Source organism: Hypanus sabinus (genome assembly GCF_030144855.1).
Source record: "Hypanus sabinus isolate sHypSab1 chromosome X1 unlocalized genomic scaffold, sHypSab1.hap1 SUPER_X1_unloc_12, whole genome shotgun sequence".
NCBI lineage: Eukaryota > Metazoa > Chordata > Chondrichthyes > Myliobatiformes > Dasyatidae > Hypanus > Hypanus sabinus.
Genome location: NW_026778960.1, coordinates 260,877 through 278,157, shown reverse-complemented (window position 1 = coordinate 278,157; position 17,281 = coordinate 260,877). Strand labels below are relative to the sequence as shown.

The 17,281-nt window shown below is 51.7% G+C and overlaps 2 protein-coding genes across 7 annotated transcripts in view; one reads left to right on the top strand and one right to left on the bottom strand.

Moving 5' to 3' along the window:
- Positions 1 to 10,785, bottom strand: part of LOC132385591 (chromobox protein homolog 1) — a 64,254-nt gene extending 53,469 nt beyond the window's left edge. The window contains exon 1 of one of the 2 annotated variants that reach the window (XM_059957763.1): positions 10,697 to 10,785. In XM_059957763.1, coding sequence (XP_059813746.1) covers positions 10,697 to 10,700 — 4 coding nt within the window. In that variant the 5' untranslated portion in view covers positions 10,701 to 10,785. Of the gene's footprint in view, positions 1 to 9,500; positions 9,648 to 10,696 lie in introns of those variants that run through there. The other variant, XM_059957764.1, reaches the window with a different exon arrangement.
- Positions 10,786 to 10,834: 49 nt separating this feature from the next.
- LOC132385590 (sorting nexin-11-like) overlaps positions 10,835 to 17,281 on the top strand; it is a 218,115-nt gene continuing 211,668 nt past the window's right edge. For 4 of the 5 annotated variants that reach the window (XM_059957761.1, XM_059957760.1, XM_059957762.1 and 1 more), the window contains exons 1-2: positions 10,835 to 10,918; positions 11,028 to 11,118. The gene's annotated coding sequence lies outside the window, so the exon portion shown is untranslated. The remainder of the gene's footprint in view (positions 10,919 to 11,027; positions 11,119 to 17,281) is intronic. The other variant, XM_059957757.1, reaches the window with a different exon arrangement.

The following is a 17,281-nucleotide window of genomic DNA, read 5'->3' as shown; positions in this document are numbered from 1 at the left end:
GCTGACACTCCTGATTGATGCCAGCAACCAATTTCCGTGTAAGTTTTGTGAAACTTCAGCTGAGCACACAAGAGATTCTGCCGATGCTGGAAATCCAGAGCAACGCAACTCACGCAAAATGCTGGCAGAACTCAGCAGGCAGGCAGCGTCTACGGAGAGGAGTAAACTGTTGATGTTTCGGGCTGAGGCCCTTTACCAGGACTGGAAAGTTAGGGGAAGCCGGGATACGGTGGCAGCGGAAGGGGAACAAGGTGAAACATTTACGTTTCCATTTACGTTGTTCGGCGAACAACACTACAGAGAAGCAGCCAGCCTGTGTTACCAGTCTTCCCTTTCATTTCAAAGTGGCTGGTGATAGGTGAGACCGGGTGAGCGGGAAGGTGGGAGAGGGTGATGATGTAAAAAACTGGGAGGGGATAGTTAGAAGGGGTCAGGGCTGGAGGAGGAGAAATCCGACAGGGGAGGACAGGTAACGGGAGAATGGGAAGGAGGATGCGACGGTCAAGCAAGAAGGGGGAGCAGGGAGAAATTGCCAGAAGTTATCACGAATCAACGTGCTGCCAGGCCGGAGGCTAGCCAGGTGGAATCGGAGGGTGTTGCTGCTCCAATCCGAGGCTGGCCTGACGAGGAGGATCAGGAGGCCTGACGAGGAGTCTTGACTCAAAACGTCGACGGCGCTTCTCCTTATAGATGCTGCCCGGCCTGCAGCGTTCCACCGGCATTTTGTGTGTGTTGTTTGAATTTCCAGTATCTGCAGATTTCCTCGTGTTTGCAAAAATCTTATGTTGTTCAGATTCTTTATCCTGTGGCAAAAGTATGTGCGCACTGAATGCAGGTTTACAAAATATTTGACACAAAACTGCACAAAATAACATACATATTTAAGACACTCAGTTATTTCTTCTCTCTCCTGTCTTTGACGTTTACCCATTCTTAGTAAGCTCTACCTGGACTAACAATAATTATTAATTACTACGTTATTTTAGATAACTAACCTTTCGTGCACACGCACACAGCCTAGAGGGAACACAGCTCCTGCCCCTCTGAGGGGGCCGTGGCAAAGCAGTGCTCTAATCCGCGTCGGGTCTCACCCATGTCGAGGAGCGCCTAACAAAGTTAGACTGCCCCGAGACGATTGAGACTTTAGTAGGGAATGTTGAAAGTTAAAAGCTGACCCAAGGCAGTTAGAATCTGCAGCAGACGTGGGAGATGTTACAGGCGAGCTGGTGTGCTAAGTGTTCTGGTCACAGGCAGAGTACCCCCCTCACCCCATGCTGGCTAACAGAAATTCACAGCCCACTGCCCAGCACAGGCGACGAAAGCAGATATTCTTTAACGACTGCAAATACAAAAAAAAACCTCAACGTTGCAGATCACCCAAATAACTCCACAGATTACTCACAGCCCAGCTTGACTGCGATAAAATGAAACTGCAGCAATGCAGACAGGCAAGCTGGAGTGGGGGCTCAGGTCTTGAGTCAACCACTGCTCCCCCCAACCCACTGGCACTCTGAGCACGTCAACTGATTTGGAACTACTTCCTCCTCAGGGAGGGTGAGGCTAAATCAGACCCGGAGAGCACCGACAAACTTAACTGTTAAAGAGTTACTTTGTGACCGGCCGTTGGAGGACGGTGGGGGGGGGGGGGGGGGGGGGTACGAGATATTTCTGGTTGCTCAACACCACTTGCTGTTTGCAGGTGATCGAGCCACAGGGAGATCTGTCAGCATTAAACCTGCTCACGATCTTCACCTATTGGAGTCTGGACTATAACAGTAACAGTATAAAACACAGGGGCAGAATTAGGCCACTTCGCCCATTGAGTCTGCTCCACCACTCAATCATGGCTGATCTTTCACACACCCCCCCCCCACCCCAACCCAAGTATGCACTTCAACCAAATCAGAAAACCACTGCATTGCTTATTAAAATTCCACGCTGTTCCTAAAAGGCATGTACTTCGATGTGACTTTTTAAAAAAAATATTTTAATTGTCACACGTACATCGAAGTATCAAACCACACCGCGTGCTTCAGATCAGCAAGCACCACGCTGGGCAGCCCGCCCACAACGCACCAGCCCTAACCGAGTATCTTTGGGACCGGAACACCCAGCAGAAACCCACAGTCACGGGGAGAAGGCAGAAACTGCTTACGGACACTAACCGTACAACAGGCATGCTGCAGCGCGCTTTATCGAGCGCCATGCTCCGTGATGTGCGCTTAAGTCACAAAACCGTCACCGATTTCAAAAATTCCACGGACTGGATTGGAACAAAACCGATACAGGCCCCGTGCGAGTGCGCGCCAACCACGATGCCTCCCCAGCTGGTCCCAATTCCCTGAGTTCAGCCCATTATCCCCCCACGCACTATCCAAATGCTTCTTGAATAACTTCAGAAAGGCAGCATCCGTCATTAGGGAAACCCCACCTCCCCCCCAGAACGTGCCCTCCGCTCCTTACTATCACCAGGGAGGAGGCACAGGAGCCTGAAGACACACACACTCAGTGCTTTGGGAACAGCTTCTTCCCCTCCAGTGTCCAGAGGTCTGAACAGACATTGAACCTGCAAACCTACCTCACCATTCTCCTCTGTTTGCACCATTAACTTTTTATATACATTTATCATTTATTTTTTAGTATACATAACGCATTGTGCCGCAGCTGCAAGATAAATTTTGCAACACACGTCAGTGATAATAAACCTGATTCTGACTATTCTGACATGCATCCTGGTCCCTTGCTCCACGCTCACAAGTCATCCTGTTCGTACCACCAGGCACAGCTCCACATGAATGTCTTTTTTCCCTCAATAAAAGCGGAATTGGCCCCCTCAGGCGAGCACAGAAACCCAACAACAGGTTTTTCCCTCCCTTCTGCGACGCTACCAATACTTGGAGCTAGGCTGCGCCGATAATTGAAAACGCTACTTCAGGCCAGCAGGCCATTAGCAGGCGCGGGTAGTGTGTTAAACTTCACTTCACAGACCTCAGAGAACGGTGCAGCAGGAACACCTCCAAGAGCATCACAACCTTGCTGTGGGGTTCGGAGGCTCGCGTGCCTCAGTGACCCCGGAGAGCTACGCCGGCTGGAGTCGGGACCTTGTGCTTTGGCTCTCGGTCGGGTCTCCCAGTGCCAAACAGGGTCAAAGGGTAGAGGCCAGATTGAATGCGGTCCTCTGGACCTTCAGCTGAAGGCTAACAAACCTGGAGCTACTGACGTGATGAAGGAAGCCACGAACTCCGCCAGAGATGTGTAACGGGGCAGGAAGGAAGCACAGCAGGCGCAGGCCTTTCGGTCCACAAAGTCCTACCAAACTAGCAATGTCTAATTAAACTATTAAGACCATAAGAAACAGGAGCAACGTTAGGCCATCCGGCCCATGAAGCCTGCTCCATCACAGCGATTTAACTTCCCTCGCCTGCCTTTCTCCCGTAACCTTACCAATCAAGAACTGCCTTCCTGCACACGGGCCATAGCCCTTCCGACTCAGCTGCCAATAGTTTTTTTATAAACCCCTCGCTTTATCAGCACCCACCACCTCTCTTGGCTGTGCATTACAGGCACCTACCAAGCTCGAAGTCCAAAATAAACAGCCTTTAAGCGTACTCCCTCCCACGTTAAATACACGCCCCGTGGCATTAGACGTCTCAACGCTGGTAAAATAACAAGCATTCCCTGCACTATTAACTGGCTGGCGGTGCAGTGGCACCCGCACTGGATTTCCAGACGAGTGGGTCCCAGGTTCGAATCCGGCCGGCTTCCTTGCTGGGTTTCCACCTGCCGAGCTAGTAGCTCGGCCTCGTAAATAAATACAAATTATAAAGGAATGGCAAGGCTGCTGCCCGATGTACGGAGAGGAACAACAACTCTATTGACCTCCCTCTTAACCTTATAACCTCTTTGTTGGGTCTCCCCTGCTCTGAAGAACCTGCCCGAGTCCGTCCAGACTCTCCTCTGAGCACCTGCAGCATCCTGCCCCTCACCTTCTCCAGAAAACCCTCCCTACAGCGGGGCGACCAGGAAACCCAATGCAGCATCCTGCCCCTCACCTTCTCCAGAAAACCCTCCCTACAGCGGGGCGACCAGGAAACCCAATGCAGCATCCTGCCCCTCACCTTCTCCAGAAAACCCTCCCTACAGTGGGGCGACCAGGAAACCCAATGCAGCATCCTGCCCCTCACCTTCTCCAGAAAACCCTCCCTACAGCGGGGCGACCAGGAAACCCAATGCAGCATCCTGCCCCTCACCTTCTCCAGAAAACCCTCCCTACAGTGGGGCGACCAGGAAACCCAATGCAGCATCCTGCCCCTCACCTTCTCCAGAAAACCCTCCCTACAGCGGGGCGACCAGGAAACCCAATGCAGCATCCTGCCCCTCACCTTCTCCAGAAAACCCTCCCTACAGTGGGGCGACCAGGAAACCCAATGCAGCATCCTGCCCCTCACCTTCTCCAGAAAACCCTCCCTACAGCGGGGCGACCAGGAAACCCAATGCAGCATCCTGCCCCTCACCTTCTCCAGAAAACCCTCCCTACAGCGGGGCGACCAGGAAACCCAATGCAGCATCTGAAGTGTGGTCTGGCAGATATTTATAAAACCGCAGCTGAACTTCCTGACGCCTGAACTCACAGAATGTAGAACGGTACAAACCCTTCGGCCCACGATGCTGTGCCGACCCTTTAAACAACTCAATCTTACCCTTCCCTCCCACACAGCCCTCCGTTTTGTCTAAATGTCCCCCTAATGCATCTGCCTCTATCACCACCCCTGGCAAGGCGTTCCACCCACCCACCACTCTCTGTGTAAAACATTTACTACCGACATCCCCTCCCCAAGCACCTTCCTCCAATACTTTAAAATTATGCCCCCCTCGTATTAGCCCTGGGAAAAAATTTGGGCTGTCTGTGCTATAAGTGCCTCTTATCATCCTGTACACCGTTATCAAGTCACCTCTCATCCTGCATTGCTTCAAAGAGAAAATCCCTAGCTCGCTCAACCCTTTCCTCTCAGGAAACTCTCTAATCCAGGCAGCGTTGACTCTTGAACTCGACTAATAAGATTGCGTGTAGAGTATAACTGTGCATGCTATGGTTCCACACTAATTAGTATAGAACATTAATTATGATTTTCTGCATATAACACAAGAGGTAGAGAACCCACTGTCTAGTACGGGCAGGCCACAGCACAGGACCGGAAAAAGGCTGCAGAAAGTTGTAAACTCAGCCAGCTCCCATCACGGGCACTAGCCTCCCCAGCATCGAGGGCACCTTCATTAGGCGATGTCTCAAAAACAATTCACCCTCTTCTCATTGCTGCCATCAGGGAGGAGGTACAGGAGCCTGAAGACACACACTCAGCGATTCAGGAACAGCTTCTTCCCCTCTGCCATCAGGGAGGAGGTACAGGAGCCTGAAGACACACACTGAACGATTCAGGAACAGCTTCTTCCCCTCTGCCATCAGGGAGGAGGTACAGGAGCCTGAAGACACACACTCAACAATTCAGGAACAGCTTCTTCCCCTCTGCCATCAGGGAGGAGGTACAGGAGCCTGAAGGCACACACTCAACGATTCAGGAACAGCTTCTTCCCCTCTGCCATCAGGGAGGAGGTACAGGAGCCTGAAGGCACACACTCAACGATTCAGGAACAGCTTCTTCCCCTCTGCCATCAGGGAGGAGGTACAGGAGCCTGAAGACACACACTTTGCGATTCAGGAGCAGCTTCTTCCCCTCTGCCATCAGGGAGGAGGTACAGGAGCCTGAAGACACACACTCAACGATTCAGGAACAGCTTCTTCCCCTCTGCCATCAGGGAGGAGGTACAGGAGCCTGAAGACACACACTCAGCGATTCAGGAACAGCTTCTTCCCCTCTGCCATCAGGGAGGAGGTACAGGAGCCTGAAGAGACACACTCAACGATTCAGGAACAGCTTCTTCCCCTCTGTCATCAGGGAGGAGGTACAGGAGCCTGAAGACACACACTCAACGATTCAGGAACAGCTTCTTCCCCTCTGCCATCAGGGAGGAGGTACAAGAGCCTGAAGACACACACTCAACGATTCAGGAACAGCTTCTTCCCCTCTGCCATCAGGGAGGAGGTACAGGAGCCTGAAGACACACACTCAGCGATTCAGGAACAGCTTCTTCCCCTCTGCCATCAGGGAGGAGGTACAGGAGCCTGAAGACACACACTCAGCGATTCAGGAACAGCTTCTTCCCCTCTGCCATCAGGGAGGAGGTACAGGAGCCTGAAGGCACACACTCAACGATTCAGGAACAGCTTCTTCCCCTCTGCCATCAGGGAGGAGGTACAGGAGCCTGAAGACACACACTCAGCGATTCAGGAACAGCTTCTTCCCCTCTGCCATCAGGGAGGAGGTACAGGAGCCTGAAGACACACACTCAACGATTCAGGAACAGCTTCTTCCTCTCTGCCATCAGGGAGGAGGTCCAGGAGCCTGAAGACACACACTCAGCGATTCAGGAACAGCTTCTTCCCCTCTGCCATCCAATTTCTGAATGGACATTGAACCCCCTGAACACTATAGCACTTTAAAAAAAAGTTCTGCTCTCTTTTCGCAATACTCATTTAATATGTACTTACTGCGGTTTATAGAATTTTTTCCATTATGTTTTGCAATGTACTACTGCCACAAAATACCACATTTCACAACGTATGCCAGTGACATTAAACATGAATCTGACATCAGAGTGAAGCTGTGTCTGGTGGGAGAGCTGCAGACCAGCACCACAGCATGGGCACCAAGGGCCTTATGTGCTTCCAATAAATCCATCGACACTACTTCAATATTATTTTACTCTCTCCCTGGCTACTTAATTATATACATTTCTTATTGTAATTTATAGATTTTTTAATTGGTTCCTTAAGATTGTTATATCCGGGGGTGGTCATGGGGACAAGCTCCCACTAACTATTAACGGCTCCCAATGGTGTGCACCTCAAGTAGCCTCGGACGACCGAGTCCAGCTCCTGGCTATGTGTGGCTTAGCTACTGAGCCCGGTGGAACCTTTTCCACTGACAGGAGAAGGGGCAAAGGTCTTAAAACCAGTCACTTTGGGCAGATGGGGCTTGTCAGCTCATCTAGAAGGGAAACTCTGATCTCAAACCTTCGCTACACCCACTGATGGAGGAAGGCTTTGGGAGTGAACCCCCGAGGGGAAAATCCGGAGCTGTTGTCCCTGAGGCAGTCCTACGTTGAGTTCAACACTGACCGACAACTCCTGGTGCCGAACTGTATCGGTCTCTGCTGTTCCTTTGGGTTCGTCAGCTGCGTGGAGAGGGGGAGCCCGCTACATGGGCGACAGCTCACTCTCCGTATCATACTGACCGGGGCTTGTGTATCCGGACAGCCGGGACGCAACACCTGTGGTCGATCCTGACCGATGGGAGGCCCTCAAGTCAAGATTTTTAAAGTATTGATGGTAATCTTGGCAGTGTGGAGGATCAGAGGGATCTTGGGGTCCGAGTCCATAGGACACTCAAAGCAGCTGTGCAGGTTGACTCTGTGGTTAAGAAGGCGTATGGTGCATTGGCCTTCATCAATCGTGGAACTGAGTTTAAGAGGCGAGAGGTAATGGTACAGCTATATACGACCTTGGTCAGACCCCACTTGGAGGACTGTGCTCAGTTCTGGTCGCCTCACTACAGGAAGGACGTGGAAGCCATAGAAATGGTGCAGAGGAGATTTACAAGGAAGTTGCCTGGATTGGGGAGCATGCCTTATGAGAATAGGTTGAGTGAACTCGGCCTTTTCTCCTTGGAGTGATGGAGGATGAGAGGTGACCTGATAGAGGTGTACAAGATGATGAGAGGCATTGATCAGGTGGATAGTCAGAGGCTTTTTCCCAGGGCTGAAATGGCTAGCACAAGAGAGCATTGTTTTAAGGTGCTTGGAAGTAGGTACAGAGGAGATGTCAGGGGTAAGTTTTTTACTCAGAGAGTGGTGAGTGTGTGGAATGGGCTGCCGGTGACGGCGATGGAGGCGGATACGATAGGGTCTTTTAAGAGACTCCTGGACAGGTACATGGAGCTCAGAAAAATAGAGGGCTACGGGTAACCCTTGATAATTCCTCAGGTGAGGAATGACCAGTACAGCTTTGTGGGCCGAAGGGCCTGTACTGTGCTGTAGAGCTAACGCAAAGCAACGTTTCACCACATGCGCCTGTGATACCTCTGTGCTAAGCAATCATTTTAAAAGCTGAGACCAACTGCGTTACTGTCAGTTTGCCGGGAAAGTCCCCACAAGCAGCAGAGAACAACCGTAAGGAGGTTCGAAAAGCGCTGAGACGAAACGAGAGTTTTCACTTGAGCATTAACTCCCACATCACAAACAGCAAGGAAACAGGGGCTTCAGGCCCACCCCTATCCCCACTGAAGATGCCTCGGGGTCACATCCCTCCAAGGCCATCGCTATCCACAAACCTTTTAACATCACCTGCCTCCAGCACTTCCATCCAAACCCCCCCCATGGAAAAGTAATTCTTCGGCTAACTCTCTACAAACTCCCTTCTTTCCCCACCCTGCCAAGCCCCCTCTAGTTGTGGCCAGCACATCGCTTCACAGTGGTGGCGACTAGCATTCAATTCCTGCCGCTGTCTGTGAGCAGCTGCTACACTCTCCCCGCAAGCTCCGGTTCTCTGCCCCCCCCCCCCCCCCCCCCCCGCACAAGAGTATAGGCTAGAAGGTTCAAATGGTCATGTGGGCGCAAACAGGGAGTCTGGGGGCTTGCTGGCCTATTATTGTACCCCATCTCTAAATTGAAAAAAACAATTCCAATTTTTTTTTGGTTGGGGGGGGGGATCCACACATTCACCTTTCCCCTGGTAATTTTACACATATCCACAGGATCACCCCCCCCCCCATTATCCTATCATGGCCAAACTGCAACATGCTTACATCTCTAAATGTCCATTTCCCGATGTCACTATTGGATGAGGCCAAATTCATGGCTGTGGATCTCCCTTCCCTCACCGAGCATCCAGGACAGGCATCCCACTTCTCTCCCACCCCCACCCAAAATGCTCTGGACCCTTACCATTAACCGAGGGGGCCAGGCTGGGAACCTCTGATCTACAATCGTCTTTTTATTTTGAAATTTTGTATCGCACCATTTAGAAGCCCCTTATCCCCCCCTCCATCGCGCACTCTCTCCTCCCACCTCCCCACCATCACACACACACCCCCAACCCCGAGAGAGCAGACAGAATTGAATTGCTACCACGCAGCACCCCCCCCCACACACACATACCCCCTCCGTCCAGACGGCGGGGGAAATTGGATTGCACCGGTCAAGAACACCCCCCCCCCCCCCACACACAGCACCCTGGACCCCAGGGCTGCTAACTTGGTAACAGCCAGTGCGGAAGGGGGTGGGTGGGTGCATTTTATACTTTAGCCCGTGGCCGAATACCCTGAACCTGCAGGTGGTTTTTGCAACTTTAAAAAAAAGGTAAAGATTAAAATGCAAACCCATACCTTTTGTTTTTTTTTGGTAAATAAAAGACGTGCCCGACGGTAATATTGTATTTTAAACCGTCTTCTACTCCAGTGGCTACTGTATCTTTTTTTTTTGTTTTGGTCAATGCAACGTGCACTGCAATAATTAAAATATCCCGAAAACACACACAAACAAAAGGCTGCACACAAACCCGCCACCGAGAACGGCTCCGGCCACTGCGCAGGCGCGCCGGGCGCCAGCGGGGCCGCCGTCGGCAACTGAGCATGCCGGGATTTGTAGTTCAGAAGGCCGCCGGCCCGCTCCCCCACCACCACCAAACAGCACAAAAGGCTGGCGCCCGCCCGCCAGCTAAAGCGCCGCGCATGCGCGCCCAAACGAGCCCGACGCCGCGCGGAGCACGCCGGAACTTGTAGTTTCCCATAGACACCACCCCCTTCTCAAGCCAGCGCAGCCGCCCGCCTCGCTCAAAGCAGCGCGCTCCCCCCCCCCGCTTCCTCCCCACCTTCTGTCCTAGTACCGAATATTACCGAATTTTCCAGCATGAACTGAACGCCGGATCGGCTCAGATTCACGTCGGGCTGCTGACGTGGAAAATCAGATCTTATTCGCCGCGAACCGCTCCGCGCATGCGCGGCGGCAAGGGACTACAACTGGCGCGCGACACCATCATTCCCCCCGTATTTTTTAAAAAAAATATACAGGCTAGAATAAAAACCCGTCAGCACAAAATGCATCTTCTGCCAAGCTCTGCTGGCCTTAATGTGCATTTAAAACCGGCAGCGCAGAGCGCATGGTTTTTGCACTAAACTCATTCTTTTATCTTCGGGGTGCCCCCCTCCTCCCACGCATGCGCGCCCGAGCAACTTTACAGACGGTTCTAAAATTTAAATTACAAAAAAAACCCCATGCACAATTAGGGACCCATTTAAAATGAAGCAAACGCGGGAAATTCATTTGAAAAAAAAGTGAGCGGGAGACGGGGCGCGGTGGTGGGTGGAATCGGCACCGAAGCCTAGGTGTAGGCCGCGGCGAGAGATCGAGACAATAACCGCGGCCCGTCTAGCCCCGCCCGCTCGCTCGCAAGCCCCCCCGCGCCCCCGACCCCGGTGGCAGAGCAGCCGTTCTCCCCCGCCCGCCACCCCCTCCAACGAAGCAGGCCCCGCCGAGGCGGTGTGTTTGCAAGAGAGAGAGACAGAGAGGGAAGGTGCTTTACCCATGTTGCCGCTGAAGATGGTGGCCGCCGGAGGGGTCAGGAACCAATGTGTGGGGAGCGCACACGTTACCCGGACCCTCGGAGGGGGCGGGAACGGATCGGGGCGGGGCTGGGCTGGGCGGGGCGGAAGAAGCAGGGGGGACACCGGACGTGGGTGCACACCGGAAGTAGAGGTTGGAGACGAGTGTGTGTGTATATGTGTGCTGTATATGAAGACGGCTGGTGAGTAACTCCGGGCTCCGCTGAATTCTTCACTTTTCTTCTGCTTTACATGATAATTTAACTGCGCGGCTACTCTTGACCGGGCGCTCCCTCCCCTTCCCCACTGCAGGAGGTGTACAGGAATACCGGGGCTCTGCGAAACAAGGGCTTTTCCTCTAACTTGCTCGGTGCATTGGCCGAACCTGCCTTTTCCAGCCAAGGTAAGAGCTGTTAAGCTGGTGACGATTGGGGCAGGTCAGGTTGTCAGCCCAGCGGCCTAATGGGCCAGGAAGTGAAGGTATTGGGCTAAAAAGGAGACGAAGAAGGGGGAGAAAAAAAAAGACACAAGTGAGGTATAAACGGAGCAAACGAGAACTGGAACGGGTCCGGGTCCTGTCAAGTTGGAGAAAGTCGTGGAGGTAACTGTAGAAATGAACGACTCTGGCGCACTGGAGATAAACCTGCCAGGTGGGGATCAATGTGCAGAGGTGCGTCCCCCGCAGGGCGAGAGAGAGGCCGTCAAAGCAAACATAAGTGGAAGGGAGGCACAATCATGAGGTGGAGGAATTTTTTTTTCTTAACTCCTTAAGATGGTAATGCAGGGTCCTGGGCGCTGTAACCCGAAGGTCTGTGGGGTCAGGGGTTGCTGGCTCTGCAGGACGAGGGCTGTGCCTGTACCCTGCTCAAAAGTATTGATTGACTATTCTCTATTGATGCAATGCTAGGAAATGGGAAAAAAAAGGGGTGAGGGATATGAAATCACTCTGGGGTGGGGGGGAGGGGATGGAAGGAGAAAGCAAAGAGAGGGAAGATGAATGACAAGGTAGTGGGCTTCCATTTCGGGCCCAAGATGAGAAGGATTGGGCAGGAAGGGGGTTAACAGATCTGGAGCGGACGGATCTGGGTCCTCACGTCGTCATTTCTATACCTATGGCGAGGCGGTACAGTGGAGGGAAGCCTGTTGGCGAGGGTTCAATATGTAGAGGTGTGCTTTATGGAGGATGAGTGAGGGGTGAAAAATACAAAATGGAAGGACAGTACACTCTGTGGCTCCGTAGCTGCCTGGCCAGTACTATACGGAGAGCAAACAGTTGCCCCTGTAGTGGGCTCCCCCTCTCCACGCAGCTGAGGAGCCCAAAGGGGCAGCAGAGACCGATACAGTTTGTCACCAAGAGTTGCTGGTCAGCGTTGAGCTCAACGTAGGACTGCCTCAAGAACTCCAGCTCCGGATTTTTCCCCTCGGGGTTCACTCCCGAAGCCTCCCCCGTGAGTGGGTACAGCCGCAAGGCAGCGGGAGGTTTGAGATCAGTTTTCCTTCTAGATGAGCTGCCAACCGTGGCATCTGCCCGGAGCGACTGGTTTTAAGTCGCCAGTGACCCGCCTTTGTCCCCTGCTCCTGTCAGTAGAAACGGTTCCACCGGGCTTAGTAGCTAAACTGCAGGTGAAGGCCGGGAGCTGGACTTAGTTGTCAGAGGTTGATTGTGGCGTACCGCCATTGGGAGCGTTTAATGGGTAGTGGGGGCTTGTCGCCGTGATCACTTCCAGCTTTAACAAGCCTTAAAGAACCCATACCAAACATGGCAGGTACGATTATGCAAGCTCGCAGACGACAAGTTTGTGTTGACGTTGAAGGCGAAATTCAAGGTCAAAGGAGGACTTGGTTGATAGAGGCTATTTCAGATGCATGCCGTTGGGAGCATTTAATAGGTAGTGGGAGTATGAAGGAAGCTATGCCTTAAATAAACTGCATGTCTATTGACTGGGGTGCTGCCCCCCTCTTTCCCCGCTGCAAGAGGAAAGGGGCGCGAGAGGCATGTCGGTCCTCGTCTCTGTAACAGGGTGTCCCTGGAATCAGAGTGTCTGGGGGCTAGGGGCTGCCGTGTTCCCTAAAGGGTAGACTCTGTAATCCGGGGTTCTGCAGGCTCCTGTGGTCCATAAACAAGAGCTCTGCTTTTTTATCCAGTTGTCAGAAGGTGGCATGCGTCACCTAATAAAAACTGTAAATTGCCAAAAGCATGTATTTAAAAATCTCAATTACGGAGTGTGTGTCTTCAGGCTCCTGTACCTCCTTCCTGATGGCAGAGGGGAAGAGGTTGTTCCTGAATCATTGAGTATGTGTCTTCAGGCTCCTGTACCTCCTCCCTGGTGGCAGAGGGGAAGAAGCTGTTCCTGAATCGTTGAGTGTGTGTCTTCAGGCTCCTGTACCTCCTTCCTGATGGCAGAGGGGAAGAAGCTGTTCCTGAATCGTTGAGTGTGTGTGTCTTCAGACTCCTGTACCTCCTCCCTGATGGCAGAGGGGAAGAAGCTGTTCCTGAATCGTTGAGTGTGTGTCTTCAGGCTCCTGTACCTCCTCCCTGATGGCAGAGGGGAAGACGCTGTTCCTGAATCGTTGAGTGTGTGTCTTCAGGCTCCTGTACCTCCCCCCTGATGGCAGAGGGGAAGAAGCTGTTCCTGAATCATTGAGTGTGTGCTCGTACCTCCTCCCTGATGGTAGCAATGAGAAGAGGGCACGTCCTGGGCGATGGGGGACCTTAATGATCGCTTTTTTTTTAGGGCAATGTCTTTTGAAGATGTCCTGGGATGCTGAGGAGGCCAGTGCCCTGGGATTAGAACTCTCTGCGGCTTTTCCAGTTTTTATGCAGTGTCCTCCCGCCCCACTCCATACCAGACACTGGAATGATCTCCTCCACACATCTGTGGGAATTTGCGAAGAGTCTTTGGTGACATACCAAGCCTGTGGGTCTCGGGCCCAGTAGAAAAGGGCTGTCCTTGTAACGGGGAGGGGGAACAGGCCCTTCAGCCCACAATGTCATACTGACCTGATTATATTAGTAATCAAATGGAGAGTAATCAAATCATAGCCTTCCATTTCCCTCACATTCATGTGTCTATCCAAACGCCTCTTAAAAGTCTCTAGTGTGTCTGCCCCTACCGCCATCCCAGGCAGAGCAATCCTGGCACCCACCACTCTATATTTAAAAAAAAAAAATTGCCCCTCACATCCCCTTTGAAATTACCCCCCCCCCCGTCACCTTGTGCAAGCCCTGTGGTATTGGACATTTCAGCCTTGGGAAACCGGTACTCCCTGTCCACTCTTTCCGTTGCCTCTCATAATCTTTATAAGCCTCTGTCAGAATGGGTCTTGGGTTCTCGGACCAACAGATGCGTCTTCAAGCCAGGGCTCTGCAAGACCTTGGGTTCCGTGAACGTCTGGGATGGCTCTGTAAACATGTTTTGCCTGGGGTTCCTTTAGACTGTCGTGACGTGAACAGGCGCTTGGACCAGAGAGGACAATTTCACTTGCCCCAATTAATGCTTCCAAGTTCCTGCCTGATAGCCTCGTATTTCCCCTTACTCCACTAACTTGTCTGTTCCTATCCCTCCACAAGATATAGAATTATGATCACTGTCTCCAAAATGTTCTCCCATTGAGAGATCTGACAACTGACCAGATTCATTTCCCAATACCAGATCCAGTACAACCTCTCCTCTTGCTCCTGAACATTTGCCACATTTCTGCCTTATGTTTCCCTGAGAACATCTCCCAACTTATGCTTCCAAGTTCCTGTCTGATAGCTTCATAACGTGTCTGTTCCTATCCCTCTTCAATGCTACGGTAAAGGAGATAGAATTGTGATCACTATCTCCAAAACGCTCCCTGTTTCATTGGAATGTACCTATGCAGAACTCCACACAAATATCCCCTGAATATTTGCCACATTTCTTCCATACTTTTCCCTGAGAACATGTGTTTCTAATTTAAGCTTCCAATTTCCTGCCTGATAGCCTCATAATTCCCCTTACTCAAATTTATCACTTTTCTAACTTCTCTGTTCCTATCTCTCTCCAATGCTATTGTTAAAGAGACAGAATTATGATCACTGTCTCCAAAGTGCTCTCCCACTGAGAGATCTGACAGATGACCAGATTTATTTCCCAATACCAGATCAAGTACAGCCTCTCCTCTTGTAGGCTTATATACATATTGTGTCAAGAAACCTTCCTGAACACACCTAACAAACTCCACCCCATCTAAACCCCTTGTGCTAGGGAGATCGAAACATAGAAAACCTACAACAGAATACAGGCCCTTCGGCCCACAAAGCTGTGCTGAACATGTCCCTACCTTAGAAATTACTAGGCTTACCTATAGCCCTCAATTTTTCTAAGCTCCACTTACCTATCCAAAAGTCACTCAAAGGTTGCCAAACAGTATTTGGGAAATTAAAATCTCCCACCACAACAACCCTGTTTCTATTACAGCTTTCTGGAATCTGTCTGCCTATCAGCTCCTCCATGTTCCTGTTACTGTTGGGTGGTCTATATAAAACACCCCATAGAGTTATTCACCCCTTTCTGTTCCTAACTTCCACCCACAGAGATCATAGACCATGACTTCCTCCTTTTCTGCAGTCGCGACGCTATCTCTGATCAGCAGTGGCAGACCCCCACCTCTCTTGTCACCTCCCTGTCCTTTCTGAAACATCTAAAGCCTGCCACTCGAAGTAACCATTCCTGCCCCTGAGCCATCTAAGTCTCTGTAAATGGCCACAACATCACAGCTCCAAGTACTGATCCACTGTCTAAGCTCATCCGCTTTGTTCACGACACTCCTTGCATTAAAACAGACACATCTCAAACCATCAGTCTGAGCGCGTCCCTTATCTGTCTCTCCTCCCTCTCGAGTGTGGATGAAGGCCTTGTGATCGGATGAGTAAGTGCAAAGTGTAAAGTCAACTGGCCAAGAGACATAGAAAATGTGAAGGGTCTCGGCCCAAAACGTCAACAGCTTCTTTTCCATCGACGCTGCCTGCCCTGCTGAGTCCCTCCAGCAGCTGCTGTGTGTCGCTTGGGATTTCCAGCGTCTGCTGATTTTCTCGTGTCCAGTGGTGCCTTTCGGCCTCGGCGCTAAGCTGTTTGTGAGGCGTAAATCTTAATACCGCGCATCAGCCAGGGGAGCACCATCGCTACTGCAAAGTGTGGTGGGGGTAGCATTGTGCTACGGGGATGCTTTTTAGTAACGGGGACTGGAAATAAGGTGAGAGAGGGAATGGTGAGGGAGACGTGGGTGGGGGGGTGGTGGTTGCAATTATCAGAAGTTCTAGAAATCGATGTTCACGCCATCAGGTTGGACTATCTAGTGTTGCTCCCTCAATCTATGAGTGTGGCCTCATCGCGTCAGAAATTCAAGGACTCTTCATCTGATGCGTTCGATCATTTTTTTTTTCTTTTGGTGTCCGCGCAGTTTGTTGTCTTCTGCGCTCCGGCTGAGCGTCCTATTTTGGCGGCCTCTCCTCGGTTCTGTTGTGGTTGTTGTTCTATGGATTTGTGGAGTATGCCGGCATGAAAATAAATCCCGGGCTTGTATTCGGTGACGTACTTGGGATTTACTTTGAACCTTGAAACCAGTCAGGAAATTGACAAGGCTGCTGCTGGGACTTGAGGACCTGGGTTACAGGGAAGGTTGAATAGGTCAGGACTTTATTCCCGTTTTTTTCTCCCCCACGGCTGCGAAGACCGATCGTTGTTCTGAGCGGGACGCTCCTTACGCGGGCTGAAAACCGAGCAGCACTTTATATAAGAGGCTAAGTGTTTCTGAGTGACCCTTGGCCAGGCCAGATCAGCCCTCGATCTTCCCCCCTCCCCCCCTACCAGGGGCGCATTGGAGTTGATGATGCTGTTGCCTCCCAGCTGCACAGGGCCTGCTCCCATTAGGATAAGCTGGGAACCACTGTGAGGTTCACTTTTTTTGACTTCTCAAGTGCTTTCAGTACCACACAGCCCGCATTGTTGGGGAGAAGCTCCGTTCAGTGCAGGTTGGCGCTTCCATTTTATCCTGGATAATGGACTACCCGACTGGCAGACCACAGTTTGTGCAGCTTCACAGCTGTGTGTCAGACGTGGCTATAAGCAGCACTGGGGACTGAATTGGCTCCCTTCCTGTTTACCCCGTACACCTCGGAGTTTAGATACAACACGGAGTCATGTCACCTGCGGAAATTCTCTGATGACTCAACAGTAGCTGAGTGTGTGCCGGGAGGATGGGTACAGGGCCCTGGGGGAGGGCTTTGTCAAACGGTGTGAGCTGAATCATCCGCAGCTCAGCATCAGTAAGACAGAGGAGACGGTGATGGACTTTAGGAAGACTGTTCCCTGTTACTATCGATGGTGAGGACGTGGATGTGGTGAGGACCTACAGGTACCTGGGGTGGGGGGGGGGCACCTGGATGACAGACTCGAGTGGAGCCCCATCACAGAGGAGACGGTGATGGACTTTAGGAAGACTGCTCCCTGTTACTATCGACGGTGAGGACGTGGATGTGGTGAGGACCTACAGGCACCTGGGGGGGGGGGGGCACTTGGATGACAGACTCGAGTGGAGCC